Source organism: Ovis canadensis, chromosome 2, assembly GCF_042477335.2.
Source record: "Ovis canadensis isolate MfBH-ARS-UI-01 breed Bighorn chromosome 2, ARS-UI_OviCan_v2, whole genome shotgun sequence".
NCBI lineage: Eukaryota > Metazoa > Chordata > Mammalia > Artiodactyla > Bovidae > Ovis > Ovis canadensis.
Genome location: NC_091246.1, coordinates 83,765,759 through 83,788,580, shown reverse-complemented (window position 1 = coordinate 83,788,580; position 22,822 = coordinate 83,765,759). Strand labels below are relative to the sequence as shown.

General features: G+C 35.4%; 1 protein-coding gene across 8 annotated transcripts in view; it reads left to right on the top strand.

Moving 5' to 3' along the window:
* Positions 1 to 22,822, top strand: part of ZDHHC21 (zinc finger DHHC-type palmitoyltransferase 21) — a 65,386-nt gene that overhangs the window by 28,518 nt on the left and 14,046 nt on the right. For all 8 annotated transcript variants that reach the window (XM_069576588.1, XM_069576591.1, XM_069576587.1 and 5 more), the window contains one exon: positions 20,307 to 20,423. In XM_069576588.1, coding sequence (XP_069432689.1) covers positions 20,307 to 20,423 — 117 coding nt within the window. The remainder of the gene's footprint in view (positions 1 to 20,306; positions 20,424 to 22,822) is intronic.

The following is a 22,822-nucleotide window of genomic DNA, read 5'->3' as shown; positions in this document are numbered from 1 at the left end:
TAATGGTAATATTTAAATGAAGGATTAAGACATTACAAATTACAAACTGATTTGTCTCTCCAAACGAAAAGGTAGAAACTCTGGAAAAATTACTATCACTTAGAGGAAAGAGCACTTTTTTAAATGGAAAAACTGATTAGAGATGATACTAATATACTTAGAAACATATATATAGACGTGTATTTACATGCATACTAACAAAAGACTAGCAGTGTAGTAAAGGTTTATTAAGAAATGTGAAGTCCAGGATGAAAATATAAAAAGGCAGTACAGTTGGGTTTTAAAAATTCAAACCCGAGTTTCTTTAGAGCAATCACTTGTAGAAACAATACAGGTAATTCTAAAATTCTTAAAAATCATAATTATTGTTAGTAGGATTACCAGATGAAAATCAAATAATTAGCTCTATCATATTGGTTGTAATAAAGCTACTTTGGTAATAGCAGTAAATTACAGATAGTTCTAGGGACCTGACAGAGTTTTAGCTAGTAGTGCTGAGCAGGAATTGTTCAAGGTTTATAGTATCTTTGTTGTATTAAGTAGGATGTTTTTATAATTACCTTCATGTTAGAGGTAATGAAATTGAAACCCAAAGGGTTTATGTTATGATATTTCTGAGAGCATTTGGCATCCTATTGAAAAATCCTTTGTGTTTTAACCCTGTTAATGGTGTATTTTCTGAATGAAGTGATTCATAATATTTTTAAGTTAGGTATATGGACAGGAGAATTTTACCATAGTGTTATCCAGTATAAGAAAAGACTATTATGTTTGACTGATACTGTTTTTATATAGTATGTTTATTACTGGTGTCTTTAACCTACTTAAACTTACTGGTGTGTTAGTTACTCAGTCGTCTCTGACTCTTTGCAATCCCATGGACTGTAGCCCACCATATTCCTCTGTCCATGGGATTTCCTAGGCAAGGACACTGGAGTGAGTTGCCATTTCTTTCTCCAGGGTATCTTCCTGACTCAGGGATTGAACTTTCCTTTAGGTCCTTGAAATATATAGCCCTAAATATTCCAAGGATCTGAAGGAAAATGAATGTTCAATAGTACTTAGCATTCACTGAAATGAATTCTAATCATTTCATTGATTAAGATGTTGGTAATTTAAAGCTATGTTTCCAGGTACATAGGGCTTCCCAGGTGGCACTAGTGGTAAAGAACCTACCTGCAGGAGACCTAAAAGACTCACGTTCGATCCCTGGGTCAGGAAGATCCCCTGGAGAAGGGTGTGGCAATGCACTCCAGTATTCTTGCCTGGAGAATCCCACAGGCAGAGGAAACTGGTGGGCTACAGTCCTTTGGGTTGCAACATGACTGAAGTGACACACTAGGTACATACAGTCTTGGAATTCTAATACTGTTCTAATGAGTTTACTCTGGTATCATAAATTATACCTTTTCATCTGCAGTAATTATCTTGCCTTGTGTTTTCTGTTACTAATTTGGCTATTTTATTCTTTTGGTTAGTATTTTCAACTTTTTACTTATAACCTTTATCAGTTGTCTTTGTATCTTGTAGACACCAAATATTTCTCTCGTTTTTGAAGTCTAGTTTGATAATCTTTGTCTTCTAATTGAAATGGTCTATTTCATTTATTTTGATTGATATTAATCCTATCGTCCTACTAGTTATTTTTTACTTCACCCCTCTGTTCTTTGTTTCCATTTTTCTCCTTTTCTTATCTGCTTTGAAATTTTCAACTGAAAGAAATTTCCAACATATCCCTTCTGAGGCTTTTTCTCTTTTACTCTTTTAAAAATGGTTTTCCCAGAGATCAAAACATTCTTCCTTGGTTTTCTGAAATTTAATATAAATTGATACTTTAAACATTCCCGAGATAATAAATGGAGTAGCCTTAGAACCCCTCCTATCATCATCATTTTTGGTATTATGGGGGCATAAAATAGATGTAGAAATAAAACTCATAATGATAAGATTTAATTTTATAAATTATGTGTTATAATGCATATGTTATATAAAGTCAGTATTTGTTTAGAGTTACCCACATATTGATGCTTTATTGATCCTTCATGATTTCATAAGTTTCTAAGCTGCTTTCTGAGAATATTTTTTCCTGCCTTTTGGTGGAAGTGTACTGAAACAAATTTTGCCAGTTTTTGGTTCACCTGAAAATGTCTTTATTTCTCTTTTATTTTTGAATGATTTATTTGCTTGGCATAGAATTATAGGTTTAGAGTTATTTTCAGATTTTAAAAGATATTATTTCCTTGTCTCCTGGTTTCCATGATTTCTGCTGTAAAGTCAGTTGTTAGTTTTATAGTTCATTCATTGAAGTAATGTGTCTTTCTCTCTAACTTCTTTTATGATTTAGTTATTTATATTATTTGGCTTTGTTGAGGCATAATTAATGAATAAATTTATAAGATACCTAAATTGTGCATTATGATAATTTGATGTATGTATACGGTTTGAAGGGCTTCTCTGGTGGCTCAGCCGGTAAAGAATCTGCCTGCAATGCGGGAGACCTGGGTTTGATCCCTGGGTCAGGAAGATCCCCTGGAGGAGGGCATGGCAACCCATTCCAGTGTTCTTGCCTGGAGAATCCCATGGACAAAGGAGCCTGGCAGGCTACCGTCCATGGGGTCACCAAGAGTTGGACACGACTGAAGCAGCTTAGCACAGCACATATACTTTAAAAGGATTCCCACATCTAGTTAACACAAATGTCGCCTTACATATTAATCTTTTTTATGAGAACATTTAAGTCGTCTCTCTCGGTGAATTTCAGTTGTGCAATATGGTGATAAAACAGTAGTTACCATGTTTTATATTAGGTCCTTTAGACCTTATTCATCTTACACCTAAAATTTGTACCCTTTTACCTATCTCTCCCTTTTACCCCAACTCCAGCCCCTGGGAACTTTTCTACTTTCAGTTTCTAGAGTTAACTTAAAAAAAAAAAATTCTACAGGTAAGTGATACCATTTGGCTTATTTCACTTAGTGTAATGCCACCAAGGTATATCCATGTTATCAGAAATAGCAGGACCTCCTCCTTTCTCATGGCTGAATAGTATTCCATCGCGTGTGTGTATATCTTTTTTATTCATTCGTCCATTAATGGATGCCTCGGTTGCTTCCATATCTTGGCTATTGTGAATAATGCTGCAGTGAACATGGGAGTGCAGATATCTCTTTGATATCCTGTTTTTATTTCCTTTGCATATATACCCAGAAGTAAAGTTGCAGGGTCATATGGTAATTCTATTTTTAATTTTTTGAGAGGTCTGCATACTGCTTTCCATAGTGGCTCTAGCTGTTTACATTCCCACCAACAGTGCAAAAGGGTTTCCCTTTCTCCACATCCTTGTTAACACTTACCTTTTACTTTTTGATGATAGCCATTCTAATCTAACAGGTGTGAGGCGATATCTCATGGTTTTGATTTGGATTTCCTAGATAATTAGTGATATTGAGTACCTTTTCATTTCCCTGTTGGCTATCAGTATATTTTTGGAAAAGTGTCTATTCAGGTACTCTGCCATTTTTTTAATCATTTTTTTTTCTGTTGACTTATATGAGTTCTTTATGTAGTTTGAATATTAACCCCATATTAGAGAGATGATTTGCAGGTATTTTTACACATCGCATAGGTTGCCTTTTCATTTTGTTGGTGGTTTCCTATGCTGTGCAAAAGGTTTTTAGTTTGATGTAGCCACACACTAGTTTATTTTGCTTTGGTAACTTTGTTTTTGGTATCAAATCCAAAAAATCATTGCCAAGACCAGTTTAATGGAGCTTACCCAAAACCCTTTCTTCTATGAGTTTTATGGTTTCAGGTTTTACATTCAAGTCTTTGAATCATTTTGAGCTGATTTTTGTGTATAGTATAAAGTAGGGATCCAGTTTCATTCTTTTGCATGTTACTGTCCAGTTTCCTGAGAACCGTTTATTGAAGGGACTGTCCTTTCCCCATTGACTCTTCCTGGCTTCTTTGTCATAAGTTAATTGACCACGTAAGAATGTTTTTTGTTTTCTTTTTCTGAGCTGTCTGTTCAGTTCTATTGATCTCAGTGTCTTTTTATGTCAGTATCATACCGTTTTGATTGCCATAGCTTTGTAATGTATTTTCAAATCAGGAAATGAGATGCCTCCAGCTTGGATTTTCTTAAGATCACTTGGTCATTTGAGATATTTTGTGGTTCTATACACAGAATTATTTGTTCTATTTCTGTGAAAAAAAATGAAGTCAAAATTGTGATAGGGATTGCATTGAATCTGTAGACTGCTTGAGTACTATGGCCATTTTAAGAATATTTAATTTTTCCAACCTGTGAGCCTTGAAGAGCTTTCCATTTATTAGTTGTCTTCAATTCAGTTTCTTTCATAAGTTTCTTCACTGAACAGATCTTTCATCTTGTTGTTTAAATTTATTCCTAGGTATTTTATTTTTTTTGATACAGTTATCAATAGCATTATTTTCTTAACTTTCTGATAGTTTATTATTAGTTTATGGAAATGTGAATGATATTTGTATATTAATTTTGTATTCTGCAAGTTTATGGATTTATTTGTTAGTTCTAACACTTTTTTGGTGGTCTCTAGGTTTTCTATATGTAATACTATGTAATCTGCCAATAATGTCAGTTTTATTTCTTCCTTTCTAAATGAATATCTTATTTCTTTTGCTTGCCTAATTGTTTTGATATCCAGTGTTGAATATTCATGATGAGAATGGTGGTTCTTGTCTCATTCTTGATCTTAGAGGAAAACCTTTCAGCTTTTTATTGAGCGTGATGTTTCTGTGGGCTTGTCATATATGGCCTTTATTATATTGAAATATGTTCACCCTTATACCTGGTTTGTTGAGTTTTTATCATGAATGGATATTGAATTTTGTCAAGTACTTTTCTATGTCCTTGGAGAAGATCATATATTTATCCTTCAGTTTATTAATGTAGTATATTGATATAATCAATCACTGATTGATTTGCAGATGTTGAAGCATCTTTACATCCCTGGAATTAAATCCCACTTGATCATGGTGTGTGATCCTATTAACGTATTGTTGAATTTGGTTTGCTAATATTTTGTTGAGGAATTTTACATCTTTGTTCGTCAGGTATATGGGTCTATACTTTTAGTGTTATTTGGTTTTTATATCTGGTTAATACTGGCTTTGTACAATATTTCTCACTGTTAGAATTTCCATTTTTTCATAGATCACTTCTCTGGTGAAATTCTTTATTTGTCATTAAATTTTGAACATTTTTATGCAAGTTCTTTTAATGTTTATGTCTGATATCTTCAGTGTTGAGATCCACTTGTGAATCTGTTTCTGTTGACTTTTTTCTTCTCTCTTTTAGTGTCAGATATGTGTTCTTTCTTCTGATACATCTGATAAGTTGTTAGATACTAGGCATTTTATATGACAAATTGTAGAAGACCTGGTTGATGCTTTCTTTTTCAAGATACGATTTAGTTGTCTTTGTGGACAGTCGATAAGAGAGGACTCATCTTGATCCAGCCAAAAATTTGTGTAATAAATATTTCTAAGGCTAAATAACAGAGCATTGGTCTTAATACAGCAGTTCTTTTGAAGATGAAATTTGCTACGTTTGTTGAGACTTTGTAAGGGCTTACGATTTGGGTTTGGTCTTCATGAAGAACCAGTTTCCGTTTCTCCTTTCTCTTATGTTGTAGCCTTGCAGGGTTTTTCAGCTGGAAACTTCAGTGTGTACAGTGGCTTCTGCTGTGTTGTTTCCCCAGCTCTGGGGGACTGTAGAAGGCTCTGAGCCTCCACTTCTACTTGACCTTTCATACAGTACTGTTTATGAGTTGACAGTTACCTCCAGGTAAAAAACAGTGTGGAATGTAGGACTCACCTTAGTGCATTTCTACCTTTCCTGGGATGTTGGTCATCTCTGGCCACTTCTCAGTGTCTTCAGTCAGCTGCTTGTTTACCAATTAATTGAGTTGTATCTGATTTTTAGTAGTGCTCTTATTGGTAGGGTTATTCTCATACAATCTCCTCTTTCATAAGTATCATTGGCATACAGTTTTGTTTCAAAATTTTTTCCCAGGTGATTTTTATCATTGCTTCCTAACTGCACAATTCCAGGAGACAGCACTCTTAATCTATATAAACAGTATCCTTTGGAGTTGTACAGAAGAATGCTCCTGTAACTGTAAGATTTGAGAGCTGTTGTTGTGCTGTAGAGAATTAAACTGGTGGTGGACTTTATAGTATCAATAGAGTTAAACCAGATGGAGAAACGAAGGAAATCGTTGCTGGACAATAGAATAACAAAAGGCTGAAAGGCTTGAGGCAGTTAATTGGAAATTGGTTTTAAGGTCACATTTGTTCTAAGATACTAATAAACTCTGTAGGAAATTTTCTTAAGTCTAAATAATAGAAAACTCTCCTTACTATAGCAGGTTATTATTATTATTATTTTTGGTAATGACATTTATCATATTTTCTATAAAGGCAGAAAATTGCCAGTAATTTCAGTACAAAAATCATTATTAGTGTTTTTTATACAGTAGTGTTTTATAGTGGAATATTCTTCAAACAATCCTACCCCATCCATTTTTTCCTAAGCACTGTGTGTCTCTCATTTTTCTCTAAAACAAAGAAAAAAGTATATCCAGCTCTGTTTTGTATGTAAAGTTGTTTTGATAGTATCAGAAACCTTCATAAAACTTGCTGTTCTTTTCTGTTATTTGGGCTATGGTATAAAGATCCCCAGATATCCCTAATTATCTTTGGAGATCGTGTTGCTGGTTACTGTACTTCTTTCTTGTGGAGAAAAAGTACAATCAAAGTATGCTGTGGTCTCTGACCCTGTATTCTGTCAGCCAGAGGAAGTGAAAGCTTTAGTGTGTATTTCCTTTATGCCCCTTCAGGTAGGTAGGTGGCAGCATATATCTTTTCTAGACCGTCTTCAGTTCTAAAGCTGAGTGCTTATTCTCTAGGTGGGAAAAGAAAGTGTTAACAACTCTTGCTTAGGGTTTTGTTTCTTTTTTTCTTTTTCTTAAATTGTGAAAGTATTCATTAAACAAGAGGAAAAGACTGACTTTTAAACTTGTGGTTGTGTTACTTAACCTGTATTTAGGAGAAAACTGGTAGATTATTGGTTAAATGCACAAGAAACAAAGAATTGAGAGAAAGCAGGCCGGTTCACAAACTCTGGGAAGTAAAGGGTTTGGAACCTGATTTTCTTCCATTTCTCTCTTGTCTTGGCTTTGCCTTTTCAGGAAAGTACATTCTCTGCTGGATTGTTTTAATAGCTTTGTAATAACCCCTTTGTTTTTGAGAGTAACTTAATGCTTTTTAGATTTCTTCTTAATCTTTACTTTTAAAATATCCACCTATCATGGGCTTCCAAGGATTTATGTGTTTTTACTATGTGAAGTTTTAAGGAAATGCTTTAATATATCCCTTAGTTAGAGAAAGGGGTAATAAGAAGAAAGGAAGACAAGGAATTTATTCACCATGAATCAGTGCCCCAAATCAGGATTGATTTTTGTGTTGTAAATATTGATTTATAGCTTAAGTCTTATACTAAAGAAGGCCTACAAACCCAAGAAGAATTAATATTACCATCTTCTTTGTGAATAGTAATTTTAAAAAATCTCTATAAATTCTCAGGTAATATTGAGACAAAAATTCATATTTAGAAAATTGCAGGAACATAAGTAATAGGTATCTTTCTAAATAAATGGAGATAAATAAAACATTTTCAGTTAGAATCACAGAATCCAAAATTAATAAAAATTATAAACTTGGAGATATTTGTAGGAGTTTTTCAAATGTTAGATGTCAGATTAATTCAACCATCATTTGTATTTATCATGCCACTATAATGTTATTTTTTATTTAAAATACTCTTGAAAATAATGTCTTCCTTTAAGCATGATTAGGATGAAAATCATCTTAAAAGATTTCAAAACGTGTAGCTGGGGAGCAATTCGGCATTTTAAATTAATAAAATGGATAGATATTAAAGAAAATAAATTTTCTTTGGTCAGAGTCTCTGTTTGACTATTTTTTACATTTTAAATAAATTTTAAATGTTTATAAGCAAATATCTGGTCATTTGGCATCTTGTTAAATTGTAAAAATATAGTTTAATAATTTACAGAATAAATTATAAAAATGTAATTGATCTTATTGTATGCTAATTGTTTACCAAAACCATTATTAGAAAATTATAACATTTTAATTAAATATGAGGGAAGGTGTCATTATAATTAGGGAGTATGCTTTCTATAGCTCACTATTTATTGATCCATGAATATTTCATTCATTTATTTCAGGAATTTTACTTTATATTTTTCTTGATTTGTAACAGTTGAATTAGTGGAAAATGTCAACTCTTTTAAAATACCATGAGAGGATAAGTAGTGTGGTTCCCATTGTACAGAAAAGGTACTGAGATGGTAGAGAGGTCTAGTAACTTGTCTAAGCAGAGAATTATCCCACCTGCCAGAGGTGTGTTTGGGCCCATTTCTGTCTATGCCTGAGTCAGTATGCTTTCTTTACTTATCAAGTTACTATTTGACTGTTTGCACTTTACCCTGAGGAAGATTTTTCAGCAGTTTAAAAAACAGTCAAACATCCACAAAATCTCCAGAGAAATCTTATTGGATCTCCTGATTGGTAAATTCATACTTGGCTATTTTCATTTTTAATTGAATCAGCACATTTTTAGTAGTTAATCTAATGTAAAGATTGTCAAAATACATGTTATAAAAGCATTATAGAAAGTTAGAAATATTTTAGAAAGTATGTACCTGCTGGCAATCACACACTGTAGGCAGTACTATCTCTACATTCTTTCTATGTGAGAAAATAAGAGATTATTTTCTTTCTTAAATAATCTGTAACTATTAGCGTAGAGTTTATGCAACTAATCATTTGTGGCACAGTTCTGAAGTTACATCTTTTAAATTGTTTTTAGATGAAGTAGATTCAAGTAATTTTTAGTTGATTCTTTTGTGTCTATTTTTATGTGAAGGGGGAAAACTAATATATTAACTGCATTTAAGGCTATGGGGTAAGTTACAGAAGTGGGAAAGGATGGGGGAGAATTTCAATAAAGGACATGTTGCCAGTATTCAGGAGAGGAAAATAAATAGTGTTTAGCAGTCCAGCCAACTCTTCTGCTAGGAAGATGCATTATTATTATTCCAATTAGCTCCTATCTAATAGTGTTGCTAAGGATTGATGTCAGATAGAACCTTGCCATGGAGTTATTTGCATAGATTTTTGGCTAACAAAGAATAGAAGTAGCTAGAGGACTTGGTTGCAGGTAGCTTTGAGTATTAATAAATCTCTTTATAGTTTAGTTTAATCTTCTTATATAATCAATCTTAAAGTATACTGAGTACTTCAATTATTTATTGCTGTTTTAAAAAGTGATTTAGGCTTTACGCTATATTTATATAGAATCATTTATTATGGACATTTTAGAATGAATAAAATTTCTGGAAATATGTATTTCGCTTATTTTTGGCAAGAATAGCCAAAAATATTGTGAAATTGAGATAAATATGAAATGAAAGTTATTTCATTAATAAGTATAGAGATAATTTGTTTTGTCTCTTTTCCTGAAATGCTGGTCGAAGTAGCATCTCTTGGTAAATTTTTCTTTCCTTTTTCTTTTTTTGCTAGAAAGGTATGGTGTCAGATGTATAGTTAGTTAATATGTGTTAAAAAAAAACTATATAAGAATACCCTACTGTTCTAACAATTGTCAGTTCTGTATGTCGTATATCCTTGTGCTTTTACTGAGGTGGAACAAAGAAACCTTATACTAAATCTTGACCTTGCCTTGCAGTACCATGTCTCCTGAATGTATGTCCTCGTTAAATTCTATGTAGCTAATTATTTATGAATATTATTACACTTAGTGTAAAAATTTAGCAGTTTAATTTCTCTGTGAGAATCTTTTAGTCACTGTGAGTTTAAGTGGTTAAATGCAATTTTATAATCTCACTCATCTCTCATTTTTTATCTGACGCATATAGCAAGAAAGTATAGTATCCTGCTTTCTTACCAATTTGCTCTAACTTTTCTAGAGTTTTTCCTGTTAAAGATAGGAAGGCAGACAAAATTATTTTTCTGAGATATTTTACCTTCAGCCATGAACCTGGCAGTCAGGTGCCAGTGAAATTTGCTCCTATATCTGTATCCAAATTTAATGTATAATTCTGATCACTCAGCAAGAGCCTTGAGTCAGGTATGAAGAGTGATTTTCTTTTTCCATTCAGATATTAATTTCCACTAGGATTTAACAAAACTGAAAAGTACATTTTACTTGGAGACTGGAGGTGAGAGTACTACACAGTATAATCCTATAACTTTGTGATTCAATTGTAATAAAATTGAAGCTGAAGCCCATCCCAGAAAGTGCTGCTAACTGTACATATATGGTAGGATTTTACTTTATGCAAAAAGCAAGTGCCACATGAACCTAACCTCAGCATGTGAAGTTGGTTATTTAGCCATTTTCAAAATTCAAATCTGTATATTTTAGATATCTTAGTTGTGATCTTAGCTATTTTCATTTTTAAAAAACAGAAAACAAACCCCTGCCAGGAGTACAGTGGGGGAAGAAGGGAGAGTTTGGTAAGGATATCTGGAGATACTTGTGATGGTCACAACTGGGAGAGTGCTGCGGGCATTTAGCAGGGCGGCTGCTAAATGTGCTGCAATGCATAGTGCCATCCCTTACAAAAGAGGATGAATTGGCACAAAGCACAGTGATGTGCAGGCTGTCAAACCCCTTCACAGTAGCAGAAAGATCACAAATACCTCTCATGTTAATTTTCAGGCTAGTCTCATAAAAACACAGAAAACGGGGACTTCTGTGGTGGTCCAGTGGTTAAGACTACGTGCTTCCACTGCAAGGAGCACAGGTTTGATCCTTGGTTGGGAAACTAAGATCCCACATCCCGGGCCAGCAAAAAAAAAAAAAAAAGCCAGAAAGTAACTTACAAATAATAGTTATGAATAAAATTGCTTTCTACTGATTAAGACTATTACCACTTTGGATGTAAAGTTTTCTTTGTAAAACAGTTGTTTATTTTCAAAAATTTTGAAGAACACTCATGAATCAGTTAAAAAATATTTGTCGAGCGTCTTTGTGCACGGTGCCTCTTCTAGGCTCTGAAGATGCAGCAGAGACCACAGTAAAGTTCATGAATTAAGGAGCCTACATCCTAATTGGAGGAGCCAGGTGATAAGCAAATATATGGTATAAGGTTAGTATTATGAAATGTATAACAAAAGTGGGTAAGGGATAGAAAGTAATGCTGATACAGTCACAGGAGGCCTTTCTCATATTGACACTAGAGCAGAGATCTGAAACTCAAGCATGTCACTGATACTGGGAGGAAGAGCCTTCCAGAGAGAGGAAAGAGCCCATGCCAAGAATGTGAGGTGGGAGCGTGCTTGATATTTTCAAGGTACAGTAAGGAGGCCAGTGTATCTTGAGTGGAAAGAGGTAGGGCAGCAGTAATAGGAGATAACTGAGAGCAGTGAGAGCTGGGATTGGAGGCGAGGCTTTGTTTTGTCAGGAGGTTTAATTTAAAGATTGAGACTTTGGAATCTATTGAAGGATTTCTAGCAAAATTACACAAACTCATTTACATTTTAGAAGGAAAACTGATTGCTAGGAAGAGTAAATTTAGGGACAGTGATGGCAACAAAAAGATCAGTTACTAGACTATTAAAATACAGTCCCAACAAGATGGCAGTGGATAGGGGATAGTGGCCGTGTTGAAAAGTGGTGCCTTATAGTTTGAGAGCTAATAGGATTTGGAGATGATTTGGATGTGGGATATGAGATAGAAAGTGACAAGCTAAGTATGACTGCAAGGTTTTATGTCCTGAACTGGAAGAATAGAGATACCATTTACTGAGAGGGAGGAACCTGGAGGAAGACCAAATTTTAGGAAAAAGTTAAAAAATTTTGTATCTGTTGAGGTACCAATTCAGTATCCAAGAACAGATGTTAAGTAGACATATAGATGTTAAGATACAGAAGTCTGGATTTCAATAGAGTGGTGTGAGCTAGATATGTAAGTTTGGGGCCTTTACTGTAAAGATGGCACTTAAAGCCATGGAACCTGATAGAAGATTTTCTCGGGAGTGAGTATAGATAGACAAGAAAACAGATCTTAAGACAAAGCCCTGTATGTGTTGGTTGCTCAGTCATGTCCGACTCTTTGCAGCCCCATGGACTGCAGCACGCCAGGCTTCCCCATCCTACGCTAGCTCCTGCAGTTTGCTCAAACTCATGTCCATTAAGTCTGTGATGCCATCCAACCATCTCATCCTCTGTCATCCTTTTCTCTTCCTACCGTCAGTCTTTTCAATGAGGCGGCTCTTCATGTCAGATGGCCATAGTATTGGAGCTTCAGCATCAGTCCTTCCAGCGAATATTCAGGGTTGATTTCCTTTAGCATTGACTGGTTTGATCTCCTTGCTGTCCACGGGACTCTCGGAGAGTGTTTTGCGTTATGTTCTCCTCTAGGAGTTTTATAGTTTCTGGTCTTAAACCTTTAGATCTTTAATCCAATTTGAGTTTATTTTTGTGTATGGTGTTAGAAAGTGCTCTAGTTTCAGTCTTCTCCAGCACCACAGTTCGAAAGCATCAATTCTTTAGCACTCGGCCTTCTTTATGGTCCAACTGTCACAGCCATATGTGACTACTGGAAAAACCGTAGCTTTGACTGTACAGACCTTTGGCCAAGGGATAGCTCTGCTTTTTAGTACACTGTCTAGTTTTGTCATAACTTTTCCTTCAAGGAGTGAGCGTCTTTTAATTTAGTGGTTGTAGTCATCAACAGTGATTTTGGAGCCCAAGAAAATGAAATTTGTCACTGTTTCCACTTTTTCCCCTTCTGTTTGCCATGAAGTGATGGGACTGGATGCCATGATCTTGGTTTTTTTGAATGTTGAGCCAGCTTTTTCACTCTCCTCTTTCACCCTCATCAAGAGACTCTTTAGTTCTTCTTTGCTTTCTGCCCTTGGAGTGGTGTCATCTGCATATCTGAGATTGTTGATAGTTCTCCCTGCAATCTTGATTCTAGTTTGTGAGTCATCCAGCCTGGTATTTCAGATGATGTACTCTGCATGTAAGTTAAATAAGCAGGGTGACAATATACAGCCTTGATGTACTCCTTTCCCAGTTTTCATCCAGTCCATTCATTGTTCCATGTCTGGTTCTAACTGTTGCTTCTTGACCTGCATACAGGTTTCTCAGGAGACAGGTAAGATGGTCTGGTATTTCCATCTCTTTAAGAATTTTGCACAGTTTGTTGTGATCCACGCAGTTAGAGGCTTTCACATAGTTAGTGAAGCCAAGCTAGATGTTTTCTTGGAATTACCTTGCTTTTTTCCTATGATCCAATAGATGTTGACAATTTGATCTCTGGTTCCTCTGGCTTTTCAAAATCCAGCTTGTACATCTGGAATTTCTCAGTTCATGTAATGTTAAAGCCTAGTTTGAAGGGTTTTGAGCATTCATTACCTTGCTAGCATGTGAAATGAGTACAATTGTATGATAGTTTTAACATTCTTTGGCATTGCCCTTCTTTGGGATTGGAATGAAAACTGACGTTTTCCAGCACTGTGGACACTGCTGAGTTTTCCAAATTTGGTGGCATATTGAGTGCAGCACTTAACAGCATCATCTTTTAGGATTTGCAATAGCTCAGCTGGAATTCCATTACCTCCACTAGCTTTGTTTGTACTGATGTTTCCTAAGGCCCACTTAACTTCGCAGTCCAGGATGTTTGGCTCTAGGTGAGTGATCACACCATCGTGGTTATCCAGGTCATTAAGGTCTTTTTTTGTAAAGTTCTTCTGTGTATTCTTGCCCCCTCTTGTTAATATCTTCTGCTTCTGTTAGGTCCATACTGTTTGTATCCTTTATTGTGCCCATCCTTAAATGAAATGTTCTCTTGGTATCTGCAATTTTCTGGAAGAGATCTCTAGTCTTTCCCATTCTGTAGTTTTCCTCTATTTCTTTGCATTGTTCACTTGAGAAGGCTTTCTTTTCTCTCTTTGATTTCTCTAGAAGTCTTCATTCAGGTGGGTATATCTTTCCCTTTCTCCTTTGCCTTTCACTTCTCTTCTTTTCTTAGCCATTTGTAAGGCCTCCTCAGAGAACCCCTTTGCTTTCTTGCATTTCTTTTTCTTGGGAATGGTTTTGGTCACCACCTCATGTACAATATCATGTGTTACAACTGTTTTTTTTTAGGGCTTTTTAAAATGCAAAATAATCATTAATTTTTGACTGCACCGGGTCTCTGTGGTTGTGCACAGGCTCCCTCTAGTTGCGGTGAGCAGGGCACTCCCGCTGCTGGGTTTGGGCTTTTCGCCGCGGTGGCTTACCTTGTTGCAGAGCACAGGCTCTATGAGCATGGCTTCAGTGGCAGTGGCTGTGGGCCCCGAGCAGGGCCTCTGGTGGTGGCACATTGGGCAGGTGCTCCCTGGCACATGGAGTCTTCCTGGGCCAGGGATGGAGTCTGTGCCACCCGCTTTGGCAGGTGGATTCTTATCCAGTGCGCTACCAGGGAAATCCACAACTGTTGTTTTATAAGAAATCTTGTCATATAGTGTAGGAGTGTTTCTCAGCCTTTTTATTTCCATTATTTCTGTTCCCCTCAGGAGCCTTTTTAGACACTTTCTCCTCTTCTCTCTGTGAAGTTAAATACTAAAGGAATAAGACTTTATCAGGTAGGACTGATTTTGGACAGCCAGGAATCACTGTAATCGCTAAGATTTTTTATCCTCCAGGAACCAATTTTCTCTCTCCTGGGGGCAGTACTGCCCCTACTGAGAATGCATTCAGAACAAATCCTCCCCTTGTGCTTTTTATATAGGAGTGCTGTGCTGTCTTTTGCCTTTATTTTTCCAGTGAGATTTAGAAACTGCTTACTTAGCAGTTTACAAATCAAAAGAAAGTGAAAAACTCCTACCAGTAGGACTCTACTGGTGGGGGAATTTTATTGGGATTGTATTAATTCTATACATCAGTTTGGATAATTGACATCTCTACATTACTGAGTTTCCTGATCGTAAACATAGTATAGCAGCAGGAAGAATCTGGAAACATGGGTAATACAATGATGATGAGTGAGTAGTTAAAACTTTTTCTGAAAAGAATATTCACACATTTACCAGTGAGTTCTAACTCTGTCATGTATGAAAGGGAACAATAATTCCAGTCTTATGCAAACTTATTAAAATAACAGGTAAAGAGAAAACTCTTCCCAACTTATTTTATGTGTATAACATATGTTGGATATATAACCTATCAAAGATAATAAGGAAAAGAAGGAAAATTAGACTAGTCTGATTATGAACATAGATAAACAACCCCTAAACAAAATTTTAGCCAACTGTATCTGGTTATATATAACCAGCCCGGACAAGTTAAGTTTATCTTAGGAATGAAAGGTTATTTTTACACTAGAAAATCAATCAGTATACTTTATCACACTAACAGATTAGGGAAGATCCCCAGGTGTATGAAGACTACATATATCAATGTATGAAGACGAAGATACAATTCAACCTCCATTCATGTATAAACTCTTAGCAAACTAGAACTAGAGAGCTTTTTGAGTGAGATAAATGGTTCCAAAACAAACCAACAACCAAAAACCACACACAGAACACAACACAGCAGCTGTAGCTTGTTTAATGATAAAATGTTGACCTCCAAGTTGTGGGACAAGGTATTGATGCCTCTGTGCCCCCGTAACCATTGTTATGAAACACAATGCTAGAAATTCTAGTCTATACAGTGAGGCAAGAAGAAGAAGGAAACAGTAAAACTGCTGAAATAAATAAGCCCATCGTTACTCTTGTGTAAATATGTAAAAGTCATGATGTCATGATTGTGTAAATAATTTATTCAAAGATTCTTTGGGATTTTAAAAGAAAGTTTAAGAAGTGTGACTCTAATAAAATATTTTAAAAAATCAGTTTTACTTCTAAATGGCAGCAAGCAATGCTTTAGACAGTGAAATTAATAGCAGAACTATTTATAACTGAATCAAGAAATAGGAAGTTCTTGAAGGAAATCTGACTAGAAGAAGCACAAGACCTCTAGGGGAAAATTGTGACTCTTAGTGGAGAGAATATGTCAGGTGTGTGTATGTCTGAGTGTGTATGTCATAACTTGAAATCTGATTTAAAAGTTATTATGGAAATATAAATTACAGTTGACCATTGAACAACACAGATTGGAACTATGCAGGACTGCTTACCTGTGTGTATTTTCAGTAGTAACTACTCCAGCGGTTGGTTGAATCTCCTGATGCTGAGGAGCTGTGGGTATTGATTGCCTACTATGAATTATATACAGATTAACCCCTGTGTTGTTCAATGGTCAGCTGTATTTAGAATAACCAGTAATTCCTTTTTTAATTGAAGTATACTTGATTTACCATAATATCTTATTTTCAGATGTAACACACTAGTGATTCAATATTTTATAGATTATACTCCATTTAAGTTTATAACAATACAAAGGCTGAATTTCCCTGTCCTGAACAATATATCCTTGTTGCTTATCTATTTAACACTTAGTAGTTTGTGTGTCTTAACCCCATAACAAGATATTCTTGAAAAAGAACAAGTTGGGATAATTTGGTCACCTAGATATGGAGAGTTAGTACAAAGCCATGGTAACAAAGATGTGCTCACTAGTATTGGGATAAACATATAAACCAAGAAAGCTGAATAGAAGAGCCCACATCAGACTCATTCATGTATGGAGACTTGACCTCTCATCACTGAGGAAAGACCAGCTTTTTAAATAAACCATCCTGGGACTATTGAATAACCATACAATAAAAGTAAATTCAGAACTGCTTATTTCTCTGTGTACAAAAATGAGTTCCACGTGGACGAGTGACCCACATATGAAAGGCAAAATTATAAAGCTTTTAAAAGCTTTAGAAGATGATATAGGAGAATGTCATTACTACCTCAGGATTGGGAAAGATTTCCTAAATACAAAACAAAAAAGCACTAAAAGAAAAGATTGATGAATTGGACTGCATTAAGAATGTGGGGTTATCAAAAGTTGCCATAAAGAGAATGAAAAAGTAGACTCGGAGTATGAAAAGATATTGTAATAAGCAACAGAAACGTAGCATCAAGAGTGTCTGAAGAGCCAGTCAGTGACCTTTCCCATAAGTCAGGGATGAGGGGTTGGATGAGGGGAAGAGATGCAGTGAGGGCGCTGTGTGTGTTCTCAGATGTCCACGTTCTTTTCTCTAAACTGAACTTGTGTTTTCTGTGTTCATCTATGTATAAACACATTTCTTAACAAAAATGGGAAGAAATGAAAACTGTAAGCACAGTTACAGTATTATTAGTTTCCTAGGGCTGACACAGTTTACCACAGACTGGGGGACACAAATGACAGAAAGACGTTTTCTCATAGTTCCGGAGCCTGGGAGTCCAGGACTGGGACGTCTGCAGGTCTGGCTCCGCTAGAGGCCTTTCTGCAGGCGGCCGCTTGTTGCTCTACCCTCGCGTGGTCTCGCCTCTGCTGCAGCACGCACGGTGTCTCCCTGGGTTTCTCAGTTCCCTCTTCTTAATAAGGGTACTCATCAGATTGGATTAGTGCCTGCCCTAAGCGTCCCATTTTAACTTCATCTGCTCTCTAAAGGCCTTTTCTCCAAATACAGTCACATGCTGAAGTACTGAAGATGAGGTGGGATGAGGACTTCAACATACAAGTTTTTGGAGAGCCATAATTCAGCCTTAACAGTGATTATGTAGTAAAGCTTTAAATAGCAAATGGGTACTTGTGATTTAGATAAAATTTCCCAAGCCAATTTTTGGATTCAAAAGTACTGTATCTAAAAAAAAAAGAAAAATCGAAGACAGAAGTAAAGATGTTGTGCTCTGGAGATGTGTGTTAAATGCCTCAAAGTATGGATTTAGTACTTATGTTAATTATGTGTGTATAAGATTAAATACATTTTTTGAAAAAGAGTGATAAAAAGCAACTTCTGAATTATTTTACTATTTTACACAAATACTCTTAATAATAAATGTATATCTAAGTGGATAAATATAATTTTAAATAGATCTTTTATAGTCTCGTCTTCATCCCTAAGAGGTATAAATTCTAGTTGGCAGAGAATTTTTTAATCTTTTCACTGGGGAAAAAGAGGATGAATTTTATTTGGTTACATGTGTCACAGATTTTCCTTGACTTACAGTGGGATACATCATGATAAACCCATCCTAAATTAAAAATATCCGAAGTTGCGCTATCTTAAAGTCAAAAAGTCATAAGGTGAACCATTGTAAATTGGGGACCGTATGTTTTTTTATTAGGGTGAGCTCTACATAGCACAATGTGTGAATTCCTAAAATTTGCCCCACTATGCAAAATCATTCAAAGAAAACCATAAGGGTTATGCAGAGAAATGAAAATATTCAAAAACTTTGTCAGTGACACTTAAAAAGGACACCTAATAAAAACAGCAGCATGGTCTTACATGTTAACTAGTTAAGATGTGCTGTAAGGAACATTGCGTTTTACCTTAGAAGAGACTTAAAATTTTCTCGTGGAAGTGAGTATCCAGAAGGGTTGCCTTATGTGAGTTATTACAAGTGATGGGAGGAGAGTCACGTGAAATTGGAGGGAAAATTTAATACCAGCTGTGGATGAATGTGACTTATAACACTTATGACAAGTTGAGGTAGCTGGTAGATGTTTGACAGTGTGTATTTGTGTATTCCAGTATGGCTTGGGTGAAGGTTTTATTGTTCATCTTGGGTTTCTTGCAGATAAAATCACATATAAACAAACACAAGAGCCTTGCTGTGGTCAAATTGTTGCTTAATGTATCAGTCATATTGGAGCATATTTGTGCTTTGAAAAAGCATTGTAGAAGAGCTTACTGTACTGAATTCGTGGTGTCATTTATAGCCCCATCTTTTCCTCTTTACATGTTTTGTAGGGATTCTCTGTTCTCTTTTTACTGAAGTTTTGAAATGACTGCCTAATATGTGACTATTACATAACATCTTAAGTGTCTTGGTGAATTTTAATTTCTTCCTGGCTAATAAACTGGGTGGTTTGAGTGTGGACTCAGAGTTGTGCTTGAGCCTGGCGGATGATCCCTATGGTACATAGAAGAGCATCAGTTCTTTTGTTTCAAGCAAGATCATTATGTTCGGTGACCTCCCTGTTTCTGGTATTGCCACCAGAGTACTGTTAAGTCCTAACCTGAATCAATATTAAAAAAGCATGTGGATGGTTATGTTTTGGGGTCCTTCCCCTTCCTTTGTTGCTTTTTATCCACCGTGACTTTTTTATTCCAAAGCTTCGCAGCAACAGGCTTCCAGAAGTCTGTGTTCTTTCATCTCCCTTGACTGGACTAGTCTATCCAGAGGAGGGAGAGAGAAGGAAAGAACTCTGAGGGTAAATGAAATGGCTTCTCCTTGTTTTCCTGACCTCCTGCCACAGCTTCTTTGGATCACTTTCAAGACTCTCTTCTTCATGCCCTGGGCTGGAAAATCAGTTTTCCCTCACAGCTTTTCTCTTTCTAACCTCTCAGTCTAGGCATCCCCCTTTGTTTCTCCTGTCCTGTGTGCACACATTCCTGTTAAAACATGTGTCTCATTGCTGGGGTTTCGCAAAGTCGGCTTCTCTCTGTGAATAAATTGCATACTTCTTGAGGGCGCAGACCATGCCTTTATCATTTCTACATTTCTCCTACATAGCTCAGTGCTTGGCAGTGATAGTTGGGTGAGTGAATGAATGAATGGATGAATGAGGGGAGATTGAGGAGAGCTGTTCATGTGACCCTATTGTTTGTGTGTTCCTCTCATTTTGACTAAAATACATAATCTCTAGGTATCTTGGCCACTTGAACTTTAATATTATGAATCAGACTTGTGCATTCAAGCTTTTTACCAGTGCCATAATAAAATTTGTGTTTGTTGAACCAGAGATTGTGCACCATCTGTTTTTTTCTTGATTTTTGAAGAATGTTTTGTTTTTTGCTGCAAATGAGCATGGGTAATTTGCAACTTTAGGATTGAGTTTTTATCTGATAATAGAGTAGTAAAATCCTGTTTTTCAGCTTGCTACTGTGAACTACAAACAATTATTTTTGACAATTTCAGATATTTATATATTTATAAAGTGGAATAAACTCATAAAAGGGGAGTATAGTTCTTTTAAGATAATAAGGGAAATTGTTATGGCTCAGTTCTTGATTATTATTGCAATTGTAAGTAATTTTTGAATTATTTTTAAGGCTTTCCTTTTCTTACAGGACCTCTTTGTTGTTAGACATGAATTGGCCATAATGAGACTAGCTGCCTTCATGGGCATTACAATGTTAGTTGGAATAACTGGACTGTTTTATACTCAACTAATTGGCATCATCACAGTAAGTATGTTTTTAATGTAATGTATTTATGAACGTATGTCCTAAATATGAACTTAATTCTAAAAAGTTACAAAAAGTTTAGAAATTAAAGAGAAACTTACCATAGTCATTTATATAGTACCATTTTTTATGCCTGTGTAATTATAGTTATAATCAGTGTACAGAATGTACATATAATTTTGTATCCTGCTTTTAAAAATTAGCTTAGTTTTATATGGCCACAAACTTCATGTTTATAGTTTTTAATAGTTTGATACACTGTTTAGTGACTACATCATATTTTAATTAATCATTTTTCTGTTGATCAGTATCTACTATGCGGTTTTTTCTCTATATTACAAATAGCTCTTTGAACATCTCTGTTTTTCTCTTTTAACTACTAATTTAAGGTAAGTTCCAAAAAATAGAGTTGCAGGTATAAACATTTTATTAGTAAGTAAAGGGCTTTTTTTTGCATGTGTTTATTAGCCAAAGTGGACTTGTCACAACAGAAAAGATTTTTATTTTTATTATTTATTTATTTATTTATTTGTTTATTTTTTAATTTTTCTTTCTTTCTTTAATTTTTAATTTTTTTGTTATTATTATTTTTTTTAGTTTTTTATTTTTTTAATTTTAAAAATATTTTTATTTTTACTTTATTTTACTTTACAATACTGTATTGGTTTTGACATACATTGACATGAATCCACCACGGGTGTACATGCTATCCCAAACATGAACCCCCCCCCCCCCCCGACCTCCCTCCCCATAACATCTCTCTGGGTCATCCTCGTGCACCAGCCCCAAGCATGCTGTATCCTGCATCGGACATAGACTGGCGATTTGATTCTTACATGATAGTATACATGTTTCAATGCCATTCTCCCAAATCATCCCACCCTCTCCCTCTCCCTCTGAGTCCAAAAGTCCGCTATACACATCTGTGTCTTTTTTGCTGTTCTTGCATACAGGGTCATCATTGCCATCTTTCTAAATTCCATATATATGTGTTAGTATACTGTGTTGGTGTTTTTCTTTCTGGCTAATCGGCTCCAGTTTCATCCATCTCATCAGAACTGATTCAAATGAATTCTTTTTAATGGCTGAGTAATACTCCATTGTGTATATGTACCACAGCTTTCTTATCCATTCATCTGCTGATGGACATCTAGGTTGTTTCCATGTCCTGGCTATTATAAACAGTGCTGCGATGAACATTGGGGCACATGTGTCTCTTTCAATTCTGGTTTCCTTGGTGTGTGTGCCCAGCAGTGGGATTGCTGGGTCATAAGGCAGTTCTATTTGCAATTTTTTAAGGAATTTCCACACTGTTCTCCATAATGGCTGTACTAGTTTGCATTCCCACCAACAGTGTAGGAGGGTTCCCTTTTCTCCACACCCTCTCCAGCATTTATTGCTTGCAGATTTTTGGATTGCAGCCATTCAGACTGATGTGAAGTGGTACCTCATTGTGGTTTTGATTTGCATTTCTCTAATAATGAGTGATGTTGAGCATCTTTTCATGTGTTTGAAAGCCCAGAGATAAATCCACACACGTATGGACACCTTATCTTTGACAAAGGAGGCAAGAATATACAATGGAGTAAAGACAATCTCTTTAACAAGTGGTGCTGGGAAAACTGGTCAACCACTTGTAAAAGAATGAAACTAGATCACTTTCTAACACTGCACACAAAAATAAACTCAAAATGGATTAAAGATCTAAATGTAAGACCAGAAACTATAAAACTCCTAGAGGAGAACATAGGCAAACACTTTCTGACATAAATCACAGCAGGATCCTCTATGATCCACCTCCAGAATTCTGGAAATAAAAATAAACAAATGGGATCTAATTAAGATTAAAAGCTTCTGTACAACAAAGGAAAATATAAGTTAGGTGAAAAGACAGCCTTCTGAATGGGAGAAAATAATAGCAAATGAAGCAACTGACAAACAACTAATCTCAAAAATATACAAGCAACTTATGCAGCTCAATTCCAGAAAAATAAACGACCCAATCAAAAAATGGGCCAAAGAACTAGACATTTCTCCAGAAAAGATTTTTAAAATGTGAAAAATAACACTGAGAAAAACAAAACAAGAAAAAAAAAACTTCCCAAAAATGTTTGGAAATAACTGCATTTCAGATGTAAATAGGCTTTCTCATTTGTTATTGGTGGGGGTATAAATTAGTATAAAGATTTTGAAGGTCAGATTGTCAGTGTCTATCAGAATTTAAAATGCACAACCCTTTTGGCCAACCTATAGATAGCATTTTTTTCACATGTGTGTATATTACATGTGAAACATGTATGTTAAAAAAGATTCTCATTATTATATATAACATAATATGTATAAAAGCTTAAGTGTTTACCAGAATATATTCAGCGAAGAAGATGCATCAGAACTTAACA